This window comes from Neophocaena asiaeorientalis, unplaced genomic scaffold (genome assembly GCF_003031525.2).
Source record: "Neophocaena asiaeorientalis asiaeorientalis breed wild unplaced genomic scaffold, Neophocaena_asiaeorientalis_V1.1 scaffold381, whole genome shotgun sequence".
NCBI classification, from domain to species: Eukaryota; Metazoa; Chordata; class Mammalia; order Artiodactyla; family Phocoenidae; genus Neophocaena; species Neophocaena asiaeorientalis.
The window spans coordinates 2747052-2770911 of NW_020172812.1; the positions used below are offsets into that span (position 1 = coordinate 2747052).

At 43.9% G+C, this 23860-nt stretch overlaps 1 protein-coding gene across 1 annotated transcript in view; it reads left to right on the forward strand.

Moving 5' to 3' along the window:
- PLEK (pleckstrin) overlaps positions 1-18429 on the forward strand; it is a 24530-nt gene extending 6101 nt beyond the window's left edge. The window contains exons 2-9 of the mRNA XM_024741622.1: positions 3752-3907; positions 4156-4337; positions 5347-5438; positions 8866-9050; positions 10689-10793; positions 14381-14464; positions 15311-15380; positions 16719-18429. Coding sequence (XP_024597390.1) covers positions 3752-3907; positions 4156-4337; positions 5347-5438; positions 8866-9050; positions 10689-10793; positions 14381-14464; positions 15311-15380; positions 16719-16855 — 1011 coding nt within the window. The 3' untranslated portion in view covers positions 16856-18429. The remainder of the gene's footprint in view (positions 1-3751; positions 3908-4155; positions 4338-5346; positions 5439-8865; positions 9051-10688; positions 10794-14380; positions 14465-15310; positions 15381-16718) is intronic.
- Positions 18430-23860: the final 5431 nt, after the last annotated feature.

A 23860-nucleotide genomic window follows, 5' to 3' on the forward strand; every position in this document is an offset into this window, starting at 1 on the left:
AAAAAAAAAAAAAAAGAAGCCTGGGCTACCCAGCTCCATGGTCACCTACCGGTGATGCTCCATTTAAAGTTACAACGTTACTTTCCTATGCTTCTATTTATATAGCCTACAAATGACTTTCGTTATTTTGATAGCCCACATCAAACTGCTGACCAATAGAGCTCCATTTTTTTCCCCCACACGCCCATTTTCCCAAATCTTCACCAATGCATTTTATAAATCTTTTAAAAAAAAGTATTGAAGAATAAGTTTATATTTTGTTTAATTTACATTTGTTTAAATGCTGTTGAAGCAGTACATTTTTATGTTTATTGGACGCAAGCATTTCTTCTTTTGAGAATTGGCTGTTTCTATTGTTTGTCCATTTAAAAAAAATTGAGAGGGTTTGTATATTTCTTTTTAATTCTAAAGGGTTAAAAAATATATTAAGGATATTAACCTTTAATTATATGATACTGTATTATAAATATTCATACCTTTTAATTTGCTTTTCAGTTGTTCAGGGTTTTTTTTGTTGTTGTTTGTTCATTTGTTTTTTTACTGTACAGAAATTCAATTTTTTTAAGTGGTCAAATATCTTGAGCTTTAAGATTTCTTCTTTTGGTGTCATGCAATGTCAGACTCTTATGCACTAAACTAACCACTTCCATGATGATGTACAGTGACTCACTTGGAAACTTTAAATTTGACTCAACATTTAAAACCTGCCCATTCTGACAATGTAATTGTATAGGTTTTGGCCTATAATGGAAGAAAGCAGGCATATGCCACATATATATTTACTTACATATATAAACCTTATATATTTATAGTATCATAAAACATATTATTATATAGGATCATATTATGATGTGATTTACAATTTAGATATGTTTTATGATTTTATGTACACACATATACACATATATGAGGTTATATATATATAGCTGGCTAAGTGGCCTAAAAATTGATTTATATTCAAGAATGACTCAGTGAGAACCAAAATGAAGATGGCGTCTAAGGGGAAATGGAAAGAACATAAAATTAGGAATCAGGAGGCCTGGATTTTAATCTCAGTCCCACATTAACTGGTCAGGTGTACTAGGTCCAGTCACTTAAAGTGGCCTCAGCTTTCTTACGTGTATGATGAGGATGTTGGTAGATGATCCTAAATGCCTTTCTAGCATGGGCAGTCCGTGATCACACTTCTGGGTTTGCTCTTGGGTGAGCACCAAGAAGGTTAAGGACAGAGAAGGGTAAATATAGCGGTCATGGAGAGGAGGTGCTGTCAGGTTATCCAGGGAGAAGCCAGCAGGTGCAGAGGAGAGAGATGACCCAGAATTCCATCATCCTAACCTAACTAACCACTACCAAGACTGGAACAAAGTCCCACTTTATAAACTGTCCGATTTCCCTTGTTTTACCAAGTATCAGCCTCCTCAATGGGCATAATGCCCCTGAATCCCAAATGACACATCCTCTACCCAGTGAGCTGTCAGACCCTGAGGCTACATTTGAATTAGTAAAGCACAAACTCATTTTGAATAGTTGGCTCCGGAGTAGTTTTATTTTATTTATTTTTTTTTTGCGGTACGCGGGCCTCTCACTGTTGTGGCCTCTCCCGCTGCAGAGCACAGGCTCTGGACGTGCAGGCTCAGCGACCATGGCTCACGGGCCCAGCTGCTCCGCGCCATGTGGGATCTTCCCGGACCAGGGCACGAACCCGTGTCCCCTGCATCGGCAGGAGGACTCTCAACCACTGCGCCACCAGGGAAGCCCGGGAGTAGTTTTATTTTAATGGTCTATGGAAGGAATGTAGTGCTGGCTGACGTCTCCTAATTTTATCCCGGTTCCAAGGTCAAAAGCCCTGAGTGACTCTGGCAGTTATAAATCTTTGATAGGTTGGAAGTGGAATATAGAATTTGAGACTTGAAAGGCATTTCAGCAGTCATCTAGTCCAACTTCTATATTTCCCTAAAAGCACATCCCAAATTTTAGTATGTAGTAGTATCATGTGTTGTTCATTTATTTATTAATTTTTCCCAATTATTTTGAACATTTTCAAATCCACAGAGAAGTGGAGCAAATAGTATGACTACCTATACACTCTTTCCCTAGGTTTATGAATTGTTAACACGTGGCTACATTTGTCTTATCTCTGTATTTCTATATAAATATACACACATATTTTTATGCTGAGATATTTGAGAATAAGTCAGCTTATCATGCTCCCTCATGCCTAAATATGTCAAAATATATCTTCTAAGAATTAGAACGTTCTCCACAGTTTTCTAAATTGGATGTACCATTTTGCACTCCTGCCAGCCATGTATGGGAGTTCCAGTTACGTCCTTGCCAAGTCTTGCTCTTCTCAAGCTTTCAAAATTTTAGATGATCTAGTGGGTGTGCAGAGGTATTTCATTGTGGTTTTAATCTGCATTTCCCTGATGGATAATGATGTTAAACACTTTTTCAGAGGTTTTTTTTTAATGTAGTGCCTCTTCCAGTCTTCTGCCCATTAAAAAAAATAGATTATTTGTATTTTTTCTTATTGGTTTGCAGGAACTCTTTATATTATGAGTTTCCCTCTGATAGATGTAAAACAGAAGGACATTTGATTGAAATTATTTCATGTGTTGGCATAGTGTCTGACCTTGCCCATTTTTTCAGAAAGGGAAATAATTCAGTGCTAGCATGAATAATTATTCTGCATGTTCAGAAAAGAGATAGTGTGTATTAATTTAACACTTTTTTTTCCAGTAACTAAAACAAAGGAAACACTTGGACAAGCAAAATGATAGTCCCACAAGTATTTATCTTCTTTGTATAAATAGTCTTCCTTTTGGGAAACTGGACCTTTATATAGAGGCTCTTTGTATTTTAAGATAACCAGCAGGATCTTCTGGGAACTGGGTGATAATCCCATTTTGTGGTAGTCATGACAGGGTGACATCGTGGGGTCAAAGATAAGAGGCATAGAACCCTGTTCTCTTCCTTTTCCAGAACCCTCCCAAAATATAGATAAAAAAGAGAGACTTCCTTGATGTAGTCAGAATGGTTATCTGTTGATAAAGGGACAGTTGGCATTAACCCAAACTGAAAACTTTTAAAGTAAGGATATTCCTAAAGGCTACAGTGACATGAAAGCGTCATGCTGGCATTAGAGACGGTTCTGCAGGTGATTTTCATACCTCTTAGCCATGCCTGTACACAAGGCTGTGCTCTGAGTTTCTTCCTGATGTTCATATCCAGATAAAATCTGATTACACCAAGGGGTGGAAGTAACTGCAGCTAGCATGCCACCATTTATGGCACACGCTATTGATGGTGGCGTTTTTCCAGTGAGTCCAGCTTCAGGCATCCTCTACTCTTCAGTCTGAGTCGGCACTTGACGTAGAATCTATTTGCCATCCCTAAGTTGAATGGAACACAATGGGCAGGGTTGGGAGAAAATAAGCCACAGATAGTCAAGCTGAAATGTACAAGAAGGAGGGTTGAGATTCACACCCTATTCTCTTGGTAATGGCCCAGGAGAGGCTTATGGTCTAATTATGGATGTGTATATATTTTATCTTAAAACTTTTTTTTAAAAGTTCCAGCAGAATGGTATTCCCCTTGTCCCCTGAAGGCTGCTTTCCTAGCAGCCTGGTCACACAAATGTGGGTCACCTGTGTCCACACTGGCCAAAGCTAGGCTATTTATCAAGCCCTTTGCCACCTATAGAAGAGTTTTAGAAAACATCATTACCCGGCTCTTTCTGTTGTCATTACAGGGGAGCATGTTCAACACCTGGAAACCCATGTGGGTTGTATTGTTAGAAGACGGAGTTGAATTCTATAAGAAGAAAAGTGATAACAGCCCCAAAGGAATGATTCCCCTGAAAGGAAGCACTCTGACTAGCCCTTGCCAGGACTTTGGCAAAAAGATGGTGAGTTGATGTCGTTAACCACCATGAATACCTTGTCAGGGGCTGACCCTTGAGACCATGCATAGCCTGCAATGTGAATGGAGCTTCCTGGGCCAGTCCCTCTCCACACCACCCACCCTCTACCCTGGGCATTTGGGTCTTTCTTGGCCAAGCACTTCCAGAACAGGGTTGGCTCAACTGCTGTACTTCATAAGAGACCTCAGCCCCTTGAAAGGAGTCATTCCTAATGGGATGTGTTTTGATTTCAGTTTGTGTTTAAGATCACTACGACCAAACAGCAGGACCACTTCTTCCAGGCAGCCTTCCTGGAGGAGAGAGATGGCTGGGTTCGGGACATCAAGAAGGCCGTTAAATGCATTGAAGGAGGTCAGAAGTTTGCCAGGAGATCTACCAGGAGGTCCATCCGACTGCCAGAAACCACTGACTTAGGGTGATTTTCTTTTTTTAAAAATTATTTTTTATTTTTTTTAACATCTTTATTGGAGTATAATTGCTTTACAATGTTGTGTCAGTTTCTGCTGTATAACAAAGTGAATCAGCTATACATATACATATATCCCCATATCTCCTCCCTCTTGCATGTCCCTCCCTCCCACCCTCCCTATCCCACCCCTCTAGGTGGTCACAAAGCACCGAGCTGATCTCCCTGTGCTCTGCGGCTGCTTCCCACTAGCTATCTATTTTACGTTTGGTAGTGTATATATGTCCACGCCACTCTCTCACTTCATCCCATAGGGTGATTTTCTATGTTTGCTTCCCTTCACTCTTCCCTCCTCCCACCCTGCTTCTTGAGGAAATCTCACAACAGATCCTGCTCCAAGGCCTGCTTTGGTCACCTCTGAAGGCTGTATCCACCCTTCCAGGTCCTTAGTACTGGCGCTTGGTATACTAAGATGTTTACCTGGGTCTGAAAGAGTGATTGTGGCTTCTCTAAGGTCTAGCAGCTGAGGAGAGGGGGCAGTGGAATTTAAATTCCCTCATTTTGGGTAATCTTGGCAGAGAGAGAGATGGGGGATGGAGAGAGAGAGAAAGAGAGAGAGAGAGAGAGAGAGAGATGCGTCATTGTATTTATGAAGTAGCCATAATAAATTACTCTTAAAAGAAAGCCTCAGGATCTATAGGTAGGTAGGAAAAGGCACGGGCTGTGTGTCCTAGTAGGTAAGGTTTCAAGTTCAAGTTCACACATTCAGCAAGGGTGAACACCTCTCCTAGCAGGAAGCCGTTTGTGCCTTGGCCTAGATTAATGACCTCTGATGTTGACTGGCCTGGAATTGCAGGTGATGGTTGTTGCCTAAAGGTTGATATCACATGAGCCCCTTTCTCTAGGAGTCTTTTTACTTTTTGCTGGTTTTTGCTTTTATGTGGAACGTATCCTGTAACAGGAGAGGACTGGCCATTCTGAAAAGCTCTTACTCATCCATGTGTTTTCATCTGTGCAGTGCCTTGTATTTGTCCATGAAAGACACTGAAAAAGGAGTAAAAGAGCTGAACCTAGAGAAGGACAAGAAGATTTTCAATCACTGCTTCACAGGTAAAAGGCTTTGTGAGTCTGAAGTGGGGCTTCTGGGGCAGGCGGTATGGAGGCCTCGCTCAGCCTCACATGTGGGTGATGGATGTAGAGCATGGGGGCGGGGAGTGGGGTCACGGAATGCAGGCTGGTGGACATGATCATTGAACTTCCCCAGCGTGGAAGGAGAAAGAAGGGTGAAACAAAACTTTGTCGTTCAAGATAAAAATCTCAGAAGTTCCAGCTATATCAATCAAAGGGTCATATTTTGTTTTCCAATAAATGGCAGGATGTTGAAATAGACACAGAGGTGAATAAGGTGATAAACAGGAATCAAGATACCCAATGTAGGGCTTCCCTGGTGGCGCAGTGGTTGAGAGTCCGCCTGCCGTTGCAGGGGACACGGTTCGTGCCCCGGTCCAGGAGGATCCCACATGCCGCGGAGCGGCTGGGCCCGTGAGCCATGGCTGCTGAGCCTGCGCGTCCGGAGCCTGTGCTCCGCAAGGGGAGAGGCCACAACAGTGAGAGGCCCGCGTATGGCAAAAAACTAAAAAAAAAAAAAAAAAAAAAGAACCCCAATAAAATTTAGGTGGCAACATTCGGGATGTCTGAGGCTGCACAGGGTGAGGCATTATGTATTATGGGTTTAGGGAGGTGGTGTAGTGGCTTAAAACATGTTCTTTGGAGGCAGACTTCCTTGGTTCAAATTCTAGCTCTTCAGCGTACTAGCTGTAAAAGCTTAGGCCAACAATTTAGCCTCTCTGTGCTTCACTTTCCTTGTCTATCAAATAGGGATAATCGTAGTGCACCTACCTGAAGGCTTGCTGTAACTGTAACGTGTTTAGAACACACGCTAAGCACTATATGGTACACGCTCTCAATGCAGTTATTATGATTAAGGAGTCACACGTCTGCACAGACAATCAATTCTGTGTTCAGAAAAGAGGAAGAACTCAGGGGTAGTTGGGATGAATAGAAGGTGATACCTAAATTCTACTCTGGAAGATGGGTAGAGCTTCTTTAAGTGTTTGTGGGAAGGAGTTCTGATAAGGATAGTTAGGCTGAGCAGATGGTGAGGACAAAGTTATGGGGCTGAGATTTCCAGAATATTCGTCAGGGAAAGAAAATGACCAGCCTGGTAGGACTGATGGTTCCTTAGGGGAAAAAAAATGAGAAGTACAGTTCGGGACTAGGTTGTCAGATGTCAGACATGGCTGACTTATGGTAGCAATAGAGGTCAAGAGAGGAAAACGCTGAGAAGATACAACAGATGGAATCTGAAGGGCTGTCCAATCAATAGATAATGCACAAAAAAAAATGGTAGAGGTCAAGGTTAGGAAGGTGGAGGATAAAGGCTGTGATCTGGGGTAATGGGGGGAGGGGGTGGGTAGTATCCCAGGGGAATTCAGCCTCAGAGAGTCGAGGCAGTAGCCCATTAGCATGAGAAAAGCCAGGGTTGAGATTTGGAATCCAGATGCCAAGAATAAGGCAGGGCCCTAACTCAAGTAGGACTGAGGTCACTAAGACAAAGCCTCTGGAAAAAGAAACCAAGGGGAAGTTCTGATATAGATCTGGGCACAAGGTCCAGGTCAGACTTATTTCCTGTGAAATGTCTTACTGAGTCCCAGAGTACTGGGCTTGAACTACTTAAGTTCTCTCCATTGAAGGTCAGACCAAATTCTAGAAATTCAGGTGACTTGAGCCTTCATGTGGGACTTGGGTGGTCTCCGCAGAGAGACAAGCCTGTGGCAGAGACTGGGACTCAGGCACTGGTGACATGTGACGGAGGACCTTGAATGTCAGGTGATGGGGAGATTAGACTGAAATTGTCTTTCGAGCTTCGGCATGCCTAGCTGAACACATACGGAATCTAGGATTAGAACACTTAAGTGAAGGTCCATTGCAGGTGTAACTCGGGCCTAAGGTCACTTAAACCCTCTGAGTCTTAATTTTCTCATTCTTAAAAGAGGTCTGTAATTACCGCCCTACCTCTTTTACAGGGTCACTACAAGGATTAAAGTCAGAAATGCAGTATTAATTAGTTTATCCTTCTAGAGAAAGAAAAGTGGGCAAAGCATTTTGTATATGAAATTCATGGAAGGTGCACTAATCAACTGCTTTCACTCTTGTTTCAAGGATGGCATATCCTACTGCTCTTGCTTTGATGACCTGGGACCTGTTATGTTGGCTCCCTGGTTGGCTACATTTGTACAGAATACCTATGTGTGTGTGTGTGTGTGTGTGTGTGTGTGTGTGTGTGTGTATATATATATATATATGTATGTATAAAATGTTTGAAAGAAATTTGTTTTATTTATTTACTTATTTTTATTGAAATATAGTTGATTTACAATATTGTGTTAGTTTCAGGTGTACAGCACAGTGATTCATTTATACATACATATATATATATTCTTTTTCAGATTCTTTTCCCTTATAGATCATTACAAAATATTGGGTATAGTGCCCTGTGCTATGTGGTAGGACTTTGTTGGTTGTACAGAATATTTTTCATTAAAAGTTTCATTATAACCTGCTAATAATCCAGTTGATGGCTCCTTGCAATCCTCTCTTGAGGCAGAAGGCTGTTTGAATGGCTTCTCAAGGTCTCTGCTAGACCCTTGTCTAAGGTGTGACATTCGGTGCAAGGGACATCGTCAAATTCAAATTTAGGACATACACGTACTGTCATGGTGTTTTCTGCTTAAAAACTTGCAATAGCTCTTCACTGCCAAATATCCTAATGTACCATCAAAGCTCTCCCCACTCACACTGGGCCTTCCTCTCTCTCTCTTGTCATTGTTTGCCTTCTTTCCACCAACTCCTCCCCCTACCGACCAGCGGGGCTGCTTCATGCCTGTGTGAGTCTGTTCACACTGCAGCTCCCTCAGCCCCTGCTGGTTCCTCTCGGCCCCTGCCTGAGTAGATGCTTGGCAAGCATCCAGTCAGTGTCACTTCCTCTGTGAAACTTTTCCTGATGGCGCGCACACGGTAGCCCTGCCCCCACTGCCCCCACCCACCCCTCCACGCCTTCCTGCAGATTTGACCCAGCAGCTCCCTGTATCCATCCACAGCAAAGCACTTGTCACAACACTTAGCACGCAGATCCCCTTTTTAGATTCCCTGAGGAAGCCTCCCCAGTACCCATCACAGAACTTAGCTCCTAGCAGAAGTTCTAGGTCATTAATGGAATAAATGAGTGGGTTAGTAAAAATCATTTCTTTATGCACGCCTTGTTCCTTGAGGAGCATGTAGATGTTTTTCAAAACATTTTACATGGTTCCTTTTGTTTCCAGGTATCTGTCCCACGGATTTCATTTTTCCTTCTTGGAGTGACAGGGAAGATGAGACAAGTCCGACACTTGGGTCATCCGGAGCTCTCCAGGGGCAACTGTCAGTGGCTTGTTCTTTGGTAAAGAGAGCTAACATTCCCTCTGATGGTTCCATCCAGGTAACTGTGTCATCGACTGGCTGGTTTCCAATAAATCTGTTCGGAATCGCCAGGAGGGCCTGGTGATAGCCTCCTCCTTGCTCAACGAAGGGTACCTGCAGCCTGCTGGAGACCTCTCCAAATACGCAGTGGACGGAACTGCTGAGAACCCTTTCCTCGACAACCCCGACGCCTTCTACTACTTTGTGAGTGAGAGAGCTCCCCACCTACTCCTCCTGGCTTGGGGGCTGCTCTGGGTGGGTTCTGGGTTGGTCTCAGTTCATATCCGCCGTGAAAGAAAGAGCCCAGCCCTACAGCGTTGATCCATATCCCTGACTTGACGGCTGTCCCCCTCCACCATGCCTGTCACATCCAGTGAGATTGTTTAAAGGAAAATATTGTTCACTTGAATAGTTTTCTTTATTTACTTTAAAAAATTTGCTATATCTATTCTTATTCTAAGCAAGAATTCTTTTATAAAAACTTATTAGGCCCAGGGGCTTCCCTGGTGGCGCAGTGGTTGAGAGTCTGCCTGCCGATGCAGGGGACACGGTTCGTGCCCCGGTCCGGGAGGATCCCACATGCCACAGAGCGGCTGGGCCCGTGAGCCATGGCCGCTGAGCCTGCGCGTCCGGAGCCTGTGCTTTGCAGCGGGAGAGGCCACAATAGTGAGAGGCCCGTGTACCACAAAAAAAAAAAAACAAACTTATTAGGCCCAAGGACATGACAGGCACCCACCTAGACAAAGGAGATACAGTAGTGGAAAGAAAAATAACAGGCAAAAATTATGGCCCTCCGGGAGCTTCCTTTCTAGAGGGAGATGTGTAAAATCACAATGGGCCAGTTTTATATTTCCAAATAAACATTAAAATATGTGACTCAATACAAAATGTGTTCATCCAGGTTCCTTCCCCCTGCACCATGAGTCTCCCCGGTGGCATGCTTACCACAGATTGGGAAACACTGTATTTGCACAATACGGACTTAATCTTGGGTTACATGAGAAATCTGGCAAAGTGGATTTCTAGGGGGATTTTGGCAATTTCGTTCCGATTTGGGGTCAGAGCACAGAAGTAAGGAAGCTGCTTATAAAAATGAAGTGACTGTCACAGAGAGAGTTTCATTTCACTTTAGGGAAGTTCCCCTGTCAGAATTTTTTTTTTTTTTTCAGAATTTTGATCTGGTTGTTTATAGCCATTTAAATGTGGGACTCTAAAAATACCCAGCACAGTGGCTCCTCTTCCTCTGTGTGATTCATTGCTCTCTTATAGCTGAGCAAGGCCCAGTCCCCTCCTGACCTCAGAGGATGTGGCTGGACACGTGCTTTTGGTCTTCTCAAAGCGGAGGAGCTGAGTGGCAGAGGGCGTCATGGAGATTGTGTCGTCTGCAGTGTCTTATAACCTAGCCAACTCCGCTTTCAGGGATTTGGCCATAAGGTCCCAAGAGAAGAAAGGCTTTGAAAAAAGATGTGCTGAGCTAGACTTCCAATATAGCTTGGGGAACCCAAGAAAATGAAAGGATATTGATAAAAACCACACTTGAGCGGAGACAAGAGAGCATCTAGCAACAAGAAATAAGCATCTAGATGGGACTTTCCTGGCAGTCCAGTGGTTAAGACTCTGAGCTTCCACGGCAGGGGGCGCCGGTTCAGTCCCTGATCAGGAAACTAAGATCCCACATGCCACGCTGCAAGGCCAAACCCAGAAACTTTAAAGTTCAGGTTGGAAGAAACCAATAAACCACAGGGGGAAGGAGTGGCTGGAGGGGAGAGGGAGATGGAGATGGTATAAGTAGCAATATGCCTAAGACTGGGAAAATAAACTTGCTCTTTGGTTCCCCAATAGCCAGACAGTGGGTTCTTCTGTGAAGAGAATTCTAGTGATGATGATGTGATTCTGAAAGAAGAGTTCAGAGGGGTCGTTATCAAGCAGGGATGTTTACTGAAGCAGGTGAGTGGTCGCTACTCTTCCATTCTAACCTTTCTCCCTTACCAAGTCCTCTGTATTCTAAATCACCAGATGGTATTTTGTTTGTTTGGTCAATAGTCAATTAGAAAATGACACCCACCTAGTGAAAGATAGACGGATCGTTAAGTAGATGATCAAAGTGGCATTAGGTCAGGAGGACTGAGGCAGACAGGGCAGAAGCACCATAAAATAGGGAAATTCGGGACGTCCCTGACAGTCCAGTGGTTAAGACTCCGCGCTTCCACTGCAGGAGGTGTGGGTTTGATCCCTGGTTGGGGAGCTAAGATCCCACATGCTGTGCGGTGCAGCCAAAAAAAAATAATAATAATAAATAAATAAAATAGGGAAATTCTTCTTCTATCAATGTTTCAAGAAAATGCTGACCCTTTCATTAGCTGGAGGATATCAGCTGGCTAAGAGATGCCTTCAAAAGACAGGGATGTTTCATGGTGAAAGTACTTCCATTGGCCTATCCCTCCTCCCTGCAAAGTAACCAGGAAATAGGAACAGGCCATACCCAGAAGAGGAACGTCATAAACCACTGAGAGCACGGAAGTACCATTTCAGACTGTGGGTAGGTCACGGTGAGACCAAATCCAGACCAGCTCTGTAAGAGCAGCAGCAGACAAAGGTCAAATCTGCTCAGAGGGCATAGACTCAGTAATTACCAGGTGTCCACCAGTACTGGCCACTGTCAGTCTGGAAGGCAGGGACTGGGGTGAGCTGAAGAGCTCTGGTTAGTTACCGGGCTCCAAGGCACGGGATGCCAAGAGGTAAGAGAACACAAGGGCTGGAGCTGAGTGAAGAACTCAGGGCCAGCACCTCTACAGGAAAATATGTGAATATTCAGGGTGAAACAACTGAGGCTAGTATATGTTGTCGAGAAGCCAAAGCTGCTTTTTAAGGCCAAGGTCTTGCCCTCATGGCTGTGCCGTGAGCTCTCTTAAAGGCACTTCTCAGTACGTAACAGAGAATCTGGTTGCCGTAAGGAGATTTCCATGCATTGTCTACAGGTCCCGTGGGACTGAGAGATTTGACTTATAATAGGACCCTGAACTTCCAGGGTGAAGAGAGAAGAACCAAAGTTGAACGTGTATTTATACTTAAAAAGGAGAACGTTGATATGGATTTTGAGTTTCACTAGGGGAAGTAGGGCATTAGTGTGGAAAACTTACCTTCACATCAGGTTTTGAGAGAACGAGGTCCTAGGGAATAATACAGCCATGGTTTAGAAAGGATTCTAGACTATTCTAATAACTTTTATGACAGGGTGCTCACTGACTAGATTAAAGGACGAGCATAGGAGCAGGGCCAGCCTTATACAGGGAAGGATCTGGCAGCTACCCATAGGCAGAGCTTGTCCATCACCTGATTTCTCATTCGTTCTGACAAACGTTCCTACGTTTTCTGGCTCTTTCATTACAGGTGCTGAAAGGTGGCTGTTAAAGCAGGAATCACTTGGTGGGGGGGAATTTCATTGTTTCCTTTTTGTTGATGTCTTCTATAATTCTATATTGTTATCAGCCATGAAGGACTTTTCTTGAGTTAGTTGATCTGACAAGCCTTAATTTAGAGCGGAGCCCTGAGGAAACTGAACATGAAGGTTGAAAAGGGGTAGACAAAGTCCCAGCTGGACTGGACTTGTGTATCCGTGGATCTGGAGGAAAGGGCGTGGGGCAGAAGCCTTAGTGTCCTCAGCCCGTGGCCAGCCTCAGCTAAGGCAAAGAGCAGGCACTCATAACAAGAATTCTAGAAACTGACGCTTTACAAAAGCCATTCTGTATGTGATACTGCAGATAGAAATATTCTCTGTTCTCCCATGTGACTCTACAGCGTTCCTCGCTCCATGCTTCAGGCAAGTAAAAGGTTCTTTGGAGCTGAGCTCCTTGACCAGACGACCTGCCAAATAACTTAGACCCATTCCTGAAAGCTCTCTTTAGACTCTTCTGACCTGGCATTATGAAGGAGACACAGTTTGCTAAAATCACAAACGTTTCATCGCTTTCTACACAAGCGCAGTGAAAAATTTTGGAAAATCTGTATATGTGCCTCTTAGCATGTGGTGCTTCAGAAATAGCAGACAATATTCTTCATATTGGCACGATAGAAACTATATATTTTCTAATCTAATTTTTTTAGCTTCTGGAGTTGTCGTTTGAATTTACTGTGGGAAATCATAGAATCAGGTTTAACGGAACATTTTAAACAACTGCTATCAGCTAATCGAAATAACTGGGTAATTCAAGGCAATTACAAACAGATACCAAGGGGCTCCCATGCGCCAGGTGCTGGGCATGGGAGAAACAAAGATAAACAGACACAAATCCCGCCTCAGAACCCACAGTCTAGACAATGTCAATGTTTAATTCTATGGGGAAGGGCCAAGTCCTATTCTTCATCATGTCTGTCACAACCACTATTGCTTCCAATTTCCATTGCTGCTACCCATTGTTAGTCCCTAATGATTTTATGCCAGGATTGTTGCAATCATTTCTTGATGATCTTCTTATTACCATATTATCTTACCCCTGGCTTATCTTTAACCTAGCCAGCTGGTCCATCCTGTATGTTGTCTCCATATTAATCTTCCTAAAATGTCACTGTAATCTTTTTGCTTCCAACTCAAAAGCCACCAATGACAATACTCCCATGTTTCATTTTTTTACTGTTTGCTTCCACTTCTCCAAACTTGCCTCTGCCGTTCCTCATGAGCCCTGCCTTCTAGCCTGACTGGTCTTACTCATCAGCGTCTGAATATGCCTTGGACATTCCCACCGCTGCTTTTTTTGTTGTCAGTGGTCTTCCCACCCACCTCTTTCTCACCTATATAACTCCTGTGTGTCCCACGTGGATAAATGTAGGTTTTTATGAGGCTCTCTTTGACATCCCAAACCCACAATTACATACCCTTCATTTAAATCCTTTGAAACCAGGACCTTCTGTACAGCACAGGGAACTATACTCAATATCTTATGATAACCTATAATGGAAAAGAATCTAAAAAAGAATATATATACGTGTGTGTACATAACTGAATCAATTTGCTGTATACCTGAAACTAACACAACATTGTAAATCAACTGTATTTCGGTAAAAATTTTAAAAACCCCAAAAACCAAAAAAAAAAAAATCCCAAATTAAGTTTCCAAATAATAATAAATATTTTAAAAATCCTTTGAAACTCATTACCTATACATGTTATTTGATTTGGACATTTGCTATTTTATATTTCCACATAGGTTATAAACTCTTGGAAGCACAGGGCCATGTCTTAAATCTCTTGATAGCGCCCCATTACCTAACACAGTACGCTGTACATAGCCCTGTCTTATATAATGCTAAATCTGTAAGACAATCTTAGAAATAACTTAATCCATGATTTAATAACATCTATCTACTGCTATCTCTCTGACAAGGGTCTGGGTTGTAGCCTGGTTTCTCCTGGAGTTAGGATTTCATCTTTATTTTTTTCTTATTTCAACTCAACAAGACTTATCACGTAGGTACTAGGTGTACTGACTGATGTGAAGAACTCATCCTTTCTTTTTCTGTGTTGATCTTGGATACAGGGGCATAGGCGGAAGAACTGGAAAGTGAGGAAATTCATTCTGAGAGAAGACCCTGCGTATCTGCACTACTATGACCCTGCTGGGGTGAGAGGCTGTGCTCGATAAACCCATCCCACTAGAAGCCTCTGCTGCTTCTATCCACTGGGCTTCCCAGGCCCCTTTCTGCTCTGCCGAAGCCCCTTTCCTCTTCACGATCCCCTCTTCTTTTTCCTCACCCTCCTCTACCTTTTCCTACCCCTTCTTATTGCAAAGATCTGAGATCTTAGGCTTGGAGGCCAGCAGAATCGCAGGGATGGAAGAAAATATCACTATATGGTCATTTATTTGGTCAACTCAACAGAATTTTCTTTGTTTGCCCCAATCTGATATTTTCAGAAGAACTCAACCAATCCAACACTGTGCTCTTGGCTTAATATGCAAAAGAGTGATAATTCCTCTTCTAGGCCTACTTCAGTGAGAACACTGTTTGAGTCCAGCCATTTGGGCTGTAGATTATTCAGAAGAGGGCTTTTTTCCTCAATAAAATGAGCCATGTCTATCTGGGTCGGGTCCTCAGCCTCTGCTTGCAGGGCAGGGCTCTTCGATTCCCTCCTGTGGAGGTTATACTACTATGTCTGTTGCCTGGGGCCAAAGGGCTCTGGAAACGTGTGGTCCTTCTCTCGTGGGACGTGATGATTCAGCCTCACTGCCTTCTCTGCCTGCCACTTTCCTCCGGATGTGAAGCTCAGATTGACTTGTGTCTCCTCTTCCAGCTTCCACACCTCCCCGCCGTGTAAAGTGAGGGATGGAGGCTCCAGAAGGGGTTCTCTTTCATCTCTTTCTGCTCTTATCTACACCACAGTGAGTCTGTGTGGCTTTTGCACCAACACGATAAAGTATACCCATACATTTTACTTTGGAAACATAATGAAGGACTCCTCTCTCCTTTAGGGAGAAGATCCCTTGGGAGCGATTCGCCTGAGAGGCTGTGTGGTGACCTCAGTGGAGAGCAACCCAGATGGTAAGAATGAATTTTTGTGGGAGAGAGCTGTGTCTACCCAGGCTCCCTTCCCACACCTGGGCACCCTGGGTCAACAGCACTCACTCCATCACTCCCTCACTCACGCATGAAGGAATTTACTGTCTGAACACTTTAGAGAGACCCAAAGCTATTCTCTCCCAACTGCTGCACTGGCTCTCTGGGCTTCGGGGACTTGGAGTGGTTTTGTGGGTGCCTTGAATAAATCCTAGTGCAATGCTGAGAAAAATCCATCACCTCAGAACGGGCTTAGATGGAGACACCTGTTACCTCCTGATGCCTGAGACTGAGCCATGACGTTCCTTAAAGGGGACCTTTTACAGACCAGGAAATATCTCACAACAAAAGGAACATTTGTGCCGTGAGGCAGTGTGGGGAGCAGGAACTGCTCCTGGGTTATAGTTAGGTCTAGGCTAGTTAGTGAGTGGCACAACTTTGCGTTGAGTTGCGTAACTAATCTGGGCTCTCCCGTCTCCTCCGAGAATGATGGAGTCGCACCAGATGACCCTTGGGTCCTGATCACAAGTCTATGATTTGGTGATGAAATGACCGTGTCTCCTCAGGTGTAGGGATGAGTGGTGTCAGTGGGAAGATGCGGTTCGGACATCCAGACCCTGGTTTCTCCTTGTCATTTTGGGTTTATGAGGTTATAGAGGCTGACAAGAAAACACTGCAGCTGCAAAAGCCGAGATTTTTACTATTCCTGGATCTGCTCACTCGCCTCTCCCCGTAGGGTCTTCCTTGGGGTTGGGGTGGACAGCGTGCTGCTTTGTGATCCGAGATGGATGTATTTTAAGTCTTGTCACAGTACTGGAAAGTGTGCTGCCTTCCGACCTTTCAGCAAAGAGTCTCACTTAGCCCTTGATAAAGACCAGTTCAGGCTATACTGATGGCACTGGTGGTGAATCTGGGTTTTTTTTTGATGTTTTAAAAAAATATATTGAGGTCAGCTCTTGGTTTATACTGTGAGTGGAGGAAAGATACTCACTGGACAGTATTACAGCGTTAAACACTATTTGTGTGCGAAAGTGAGAAATTTAGTTTGCTTATAAACTATAAAATGTTTCTCCTTGAATGTTTTACTTCTTAAACACACATACACGCACAAGCACAAAATCATACTACATACCTGTATATATAAGCACTATATAGAAAATCATATAATGAATATGTATGATCACACAGCGATAGTAAGTTTGAAAATCACATATTTAATTTTTTTGGAACGCTTGAAAAATGGGGACTTCATTGCTTGCAGAAGGAGGGTGAACTAGGGGCCTTTCTGGTGCCCATGCCCACCGTCACTTTTTCTCTCACCAGGCAAGAAGGGTGAAGAAGAGAACCTCTTTGAGATCATCACGGCTGATGAAGTTCACTACTTCTTGCAAGCGGCCACCCCCAAGGAGCGTACCGAGTGGATCAAAGCCATCCAGGTGGCCTTCCGGACGGGGAAGTGAGGACACACCGGCGACCTGCACCACCCCGCTTCCCGAGGGAACCTCATGGATAAGCTCGGTCCAGGACCTGGCCACTTCCGCAACAGATCAATGAGAAGGGGCCCGGGGTGGGACATTGTCATCTTCGGGGGTCCTGAATGTAACTAACCACGTGCTGCGTGATGTTCGCTTACACCGACCGCATTGCTCACTGAAGCCTTTCTGCCACTCTCCGTGTCCCCCAGGCAGATATGACAAGCTGTGTGGCCTGGGGACGTTGCTTACCCTCTCCAGGGCTCAGGTTCCTCCTCTGGAAAATGAAGGAGTTGAACTAGGAGAGCCCTGAGGTCCTCCCTAGCTTCAAAAGCCCCGTGATTCTAGTACCCATGGCAGTGCAGCCGGAGTCCCTCTGTGGCCTTCAGAACCTGAAACAACTCTTCCCTTAAAAACTGTTGCCCATCTGTACTAAGAGCACTAGGTACAAACCTCTTTTTTTCCCTTTTGCTGCCTTCTCTTGCTCTTGGCCACAAGATCATGTATCACGGTCAAGGAGAACCCTCTTCCTTCCTTGCCCTACCCAGAAACTTCCTGAGAGCCAGCGCCGCAGTGGTGGCTTTAGCTTGAAGCCTTGTGACGACAGCCTGGAAAATTATGTCTTCTGAGAAAAAGACCCGAGGAAACCAGGGTCCTCTCCACGTCCTGAAGCTGCCCAAAGCAGAAGTGTTCCACTCGTACTGGAGACTGATCTGACTCGGGGCTATCTTTGTCCCTTTCCAGAGCATTTCTCTACCATTTTTTCTAATTAGGAGCAGGAACTCCAAATCAGCAAGATTCTGTTTCATTTGAGTGTTTACAGAAAAAAGTGGCCAGAGGGGTTTTCTCTATGGGGTCTCTCCATGGGTGAAGGGGCTGGACAGCTGCCCGCCTGAAGTGTCCCCCCCAGCTCCAGAGGGTGGAGGGGCTGGATCACAGGCCAGCTGATTGGCTGATGAGTTTATACAAAGACAGCTCTGAAAGGACTTACATCTAGACAGCACGTGGAGGTGGCCGTCACATTGTGCCATGCCTTCAATTCTTGAGTTAAAGATACTGTGGTTGTGCCTTAAAGCATATGCTTTAAGGACAAGCTGTCCGGTCTCCTGCTTGGCCTCTGAGGGGCCTCATGGACCCATCATCAGCCAGCGAGATCTGACCTAGATTCAAATTGGGTACCTGTTTTCAATTTTTGACCCCATCCACCAACTAGTGATTCTAAACCAAAATTGAGAAGGAAATCTGGTATGTTGTGCAGGTGCATTTTCCAACTTCAGATTTTTAATTTTAAGGCCCTAGTAAGGAAAGGAGAGTAGAAAATTCTTCCTGGTTTTATCAGCTCCTCTCTTTCCCTCCCCCAGTTCTACACAATATCCTTGAAGCTATTCCTACCTCCAGATTGTTTTCTCAGTGGCCGAGAGATGAAAGACTACCTTTTCTCTGATTCTTTAGTAAACTGTATTAGAACATGCATAGTAGTTTTTCTATATTCAGTGTTAAAAGTATTTATTAATATGGAATCAGTTTTGAGTTTTGAAATAAATGTTACCATGTTTAGCGTCTTCTTGGTATCATGACTCTGATGTTTTGCCTGACATTAGTGACTCCCCCTTTTTACCACCTACTTTCCCTTACTGAGGATAACACCATCTGTCATCTCTCAAGTTATCCCAATGACTTTGCAATTTTTTAAAAAACAAAGTTAGTGTATTCTAGGGAGCAAGATTATAGGGAAAATAAAATATGGGGAAAATAAAGATAAGGCATAGGGAAAAGGAAGATATACAGACAGTATATCTTCCTATTCCCTAAGTCTTTATCAGTAATTTTAAATTTATGAGACCTTAATTATAATGTTTAGGCAAGCAAAAGAGTCTATAAATGGCCATTATTTTTAAGAATGCAGAAAATGATTTACATTAGAGGAAAAGAAGTTTCCCACTGAAATGTTGCTAAGTATGGTAGTGCAGGGTGTGCACTGCTTAACTCCAGGGAGCATTAGTCACACTGTGGTCTAGGTGATTGTCACCTCTTGGGATTTGCATTGTACAATCTGCACATTTATATATTGTGATCTGCAGAGAATTCAAAGCATCATTATGGCTTCCTAACAGGGGCAAGTGGAATGAAGGTGTCACTTGCCAAAGTAAATACTTAGAGTATAGGTATAGATATTATGTCTGAACCCCTTTGGCTTAGAAATCATATTCAGGCCCCTTCAGCACAGAAATAAGCAAACCCACACGGGGCTGAGCCCCAGAGAGACAGAGATTGCCCTCAGTGATATGGGTCAAGGAAAGTACTACCTGTCAATTCCATTTGAAGAACATTAGAAGCTGGAAAGAGGGCTGCTCAGCATTTACCCAGGGTTCCAGTTTAGAGTGGGGAGAAAAATAAATTGGAAGAGAATCATTTATGGGAGAATTAGGAAAGAATATATAAAGGGGGGAAATGGCTTCTTGCGTCATGTGATGATAACAAGTCAGAAAAACAAAGCATTAAATCTGATAAATCTAACACCCTTTTGGGAAAAAAAAAAAGTAGAAGGAGGCCTTGTAAGGTGAGAATCTTCCACTCAGGTGGAGAACAGAGTACTAATTTAAGGGAAGACGTTAAGTGTCTCATAGACACACATACAGTGACTAAAATCCTACCAAAGGGAGATGGCTTTCGAAAGCAGAACGAGGAACTTGCTTAGCTGAAAATAACAACCAGTGTCCCAGTGCTTGTTTGTAGACGTTCGAGAAAGCTAAACAGCGCGTCCACATCATTTCCTGTGGATTTCAAGGGAAGCCTCCTACGGACAAACCCTCCTCCACCGCCGGCTGCCACCCCCTGTCACCCTTAGGGTAAAAAGGAAACCACAAAAGGAATTATTTAAGATTTCATGTTGTGTTCTGCTATGAATGAGGAGTTTCAGAACTGCATAGGGTGCTGGCCCCCATGTTTACTGCAGCATTATTTACAATAACCAAGATATGGAAGCAACCTAAGTGCCCATTGATGGATGAATAAAGATATGGTGTGTGTATATGTATGTATGTGTGTGTATATATATATATATGTATAGTGAAATACTACTCAGACATGAAAAGGAATGAAATCTTGTCATTTGCGACAACATGGGTACACACTGAAGATATTATGCTGATTGAAATAAGTCAGAGAAAGACAAATACTGTCTGATCTCACTCATATGTGGAACCAAAAAAAAAATGAACAAGCAAAATAAAACAAAAACAAACTCTTACATACAGAGATCTGATTAGCGGTTACCAGAGGGGAAGGGGGTTATGAGATGGGCAAAATGGGTGAAGAGGTGATGGATGGTAACTAGACTCATGGTGGTCACTCTGTGGGGTGTACAGAAAAGAGAATCCAGTTGTTGTGGGCTGAAAGAATCCAGAGAATATAAATTACTACTTGTGAAGAGACTGATAATTTGTTTTTATTTTAATATATCGTAGGAACACATTAAAGAGTGAATGCATGGCCATTTTCCTTTGATGTTCTCCAGAGCTTTACTTTACACTGTAATGCTGTATACCTGAAACTTATAAAAGAAAACAAAACTGCACAGGGTGAATTAGGAGACACCACAGAGGAAAGGGCGGAGGAAAAAGAAAGTTAGAAGAAGCTCGGTTGCAAGAACGAACTCCACTTGAAATGATGGCCCTCGGTGATTTTGGCCCAGCTTCAGGGCAAAGGGAAGGTAAATTCAGATTTCACTGGAGGAGAGAAATGAGGATGGGAGAAGAGTGCTTATGACGCCACATTTGCTACTGGACTTTGTCTGACCTGCACTAAGCTTCAGGAGAAAGACGCACATGGGTGTTTCTGGGGCAATCAGGTGATACAGTGGGAAGTACAGTCATCCTGGAGCCTGGGACCTGGGTTTGAAAGCCCTGTCTGTGGCTTACTGTGTTTGCAACACATCCAACTATTGGCTTCTTTATCCCTAAAATGAGAATCATAATGTCCCCCTAATAGGACTGTTGTTAGGACTCAGTGAAAGAATACCTGTCAGTCACCTGGCACGTGTGGGCACTCAGCAAATCCTAGTTTCCTTCCTTCTGACCTTTCTGCCATAGAAGCTGTTCGTGGTAATCCAGGTTTTCAAGGCTCTGTAGCAACGGCTTTCAACTTTCGAATAATGTCAGAACAGCCTGTGGAATTCTTTGTCTGAGCCTCAGTGTCAGGGATTCTGATTTCCCAAGTGTGCAGTGGGATCTGTAAGTTTGCACTTCTACTTTTCAACAAAAACGAGACGTGTAATTTTAATCAACATTAAAGTTAAAAGCTACCAATAAAGTCCTTCAATCCCCACTGCTTCTAGTGTAGACATTGAAGCAATAGCCTAGCTTTAAAGACTTTTCAAGAACTGGCCTCCACCTACCTTTCCTAACTGATTGCTCCTTTGCCCCCTAATCTCCACCTGCCCTCTCTCTGGTCCTTGGGAGACCAGCACCCCCAAGGGCACCCCTGAGGCATAGAGCACTCTGCTCCCTGTCTCTTTGGCGCTCTCATTTTTTTTTCTTTTTTTTTTTTGCGGTACGTGGGCCTCTCACTGTTGCGGCCTCTCCCGTTGCGGAGCACAGGCTCCGGACGCGCAGGCTCAGCGGCCATGGCTCACGGGCCCAGCCGTTCCGCGGCATGTGGGATCCTCCCGGACCGGGGCACGAACCCGCGTTCCCCGCATCGGCAGGCGGACTCTCAACCACTGCGCCACCAGGGAAGCCCCGCTCTCTCATTCTTATTCCTCCTTCAAGTTCCAGCTCGATGCCCTGCCTTAGCTCCCCACGCCTCTCCCTTGTCCTTCTCTCCAAGTCCATGGTAGACCTTTCGCCTCTGAAATTCTCCATCATCTTTTGAATCAAGCATTTAGGAACAGTTGCATACCGTGTTGCTTGAAGTTACCAACCATGCTTCCTGATTTAGGGTTTGTGTTCTTTGGGGTAAGAAACGTACCTGTGTCTTACAACTCTTTCAATCCCTCCTAACACCTAGTTGAGTGGTTTGCATAGCAGGCACACTATAAATAGCTGTTGGTTAAGTAATGTGAATGAAGTAATCACTAGTCACATTCGGGAGGCTGCTGATACATCGCCTTGAGCTTAGGGAGATCACTGAAGCTGTAACAGCAAACAATTCCTGTCTGCTACCACCATTCTAAGGACTTTGCAGACATGAACTCAGTTAATGTTCATAATAACTCTAGGACATTTATCCCATATTATTCCCATTTTACGGATGAGAAAATTGTGGCCCAGAGAGGTGAAGGGACTTGTCCAAGGACACACAGCTAGAAATTGTCAGAGTTGAACTTCTAGCCAGCTCTGGTTGACCCCAGAGTTCATGCTTTTAACCCCTACTTTAGACTTCCCCTTCATAAGAGCTGAAGTTTAATTAGTGCTGACTATGAGTGCTAGGAACTTGGCTACATACCACACAAGTTTTTCACTTAATTTGTACAACAATCGATTTTTTAAAAAAAACTGGGAGATCTATTTGAGTCCAGGTTCTGATTTTAACTTGCATCATTTCACTATAGTTAGTAGCAGTTTATGGTAGAATGACCCCACTTAGAATTAACCCAACCATGTTGTGATTCCATATCTGCCTTTGTCTAGATGAAGGCTATTTTGCATCATCTTTTCCGAATTAATCTGCTAAGCTCTTGATAAATATTAGCTTCCTTATACTTAATCTACAGGTAATGGAGGGCATTATTATTATTATTTTTGTTGTTGTTTTGTTTTCTTGGCGGTACGCGGGCCTCTCACTGTCGTGGCCTCTCCCATTGCGGAGCACAGGCTCCGGACGCGCAGGCTCAGCGGCCATGGCTCACGGGCCCAGCCGCTCCGCGGCATGTGGGATCTTCCCGGACCGGGGCACGAACCCGTGTCCCCTGCATCGGCAGGCGGACTCTCAACCACTGCGCCACCAGGGAAGCCCGAGGGCATTATTTTGATTGGAAAAAAGGGCGGCAGGGAAAGAGAGAAGTTGCATGCTATAGAAGTGATGCCGTTGGCGGAGAGTGGAGGAACAATTGGAAATGGGGTAGACATTTGTTGGGTTGTGTCCCCAGTTTGCAAATGAAGGAAATGAGGTTAATCATATTGCTCAAGGGCCCCAAGCTGGTCGCCCAATGAGATTCAAACACAGGTCAGCCTGGCTTCTGAATCCTGCTGCTTAAGTGCTCTGCTCTGTCGTGGATATATATCTGGCTCTGACCACCATTTGACTAGCTATCTTGTTGCCATGGGAACACCCAGCTTACTACACCCACCACTCATGCTCTGTCAGCTGCAGCAACATTTCCTGTTAGGCCAGGGCCACCCTCTAGGCTTTTCTTTATCTAAAGGGAAACCTCTGTGGTTAGATACAGCTATGCAAATAGCTCTGCCCTCTTGATATTGGTTTTGAGGCTTCTGAGGATTTTATCCTCTAATGTTACATGTGGCAAAACATTTTCCTGAGTTGATTACTGTGTATGTGTCTATATATGTGTGTGTATATACACACACATATATACTTGTGTGCTTATTTGTGTAGTTGAACTTTTTTAACCTAACTCTACTGATATCACCGGGTGTATCACAGGAAAAACTGCTATGTGGTCAAAAGCCATGTTTTGTCAATAATAAGAAGGCAAAACATAATAAAAAGGGGGACATTTTACTGAAGGCATGTGGTTGGCAGATAAGCACATGGAAAGGTGCTCAACGTCATTAGTCATGAGGGAAACGCAAATTAAAACTGCAATGAGATGCCAAGGCAGGCCTAGTAGGATGTCCAGAATTACAAAGACTGACCACTCCGGGTGTGGGCAAAAGTGCAGAGGAACTGAAACTCTCGTAGGCTGCTGGTGGGAAAGAAAAATAGTTGCAACCACTTTGGAGAACAGTTTGAGAGTTTCTAAGACACTTAAACATACGCCAGCCATTCCACTCCTGGATATATTTCAAGAGAAATGAAAGCATATGACTATGT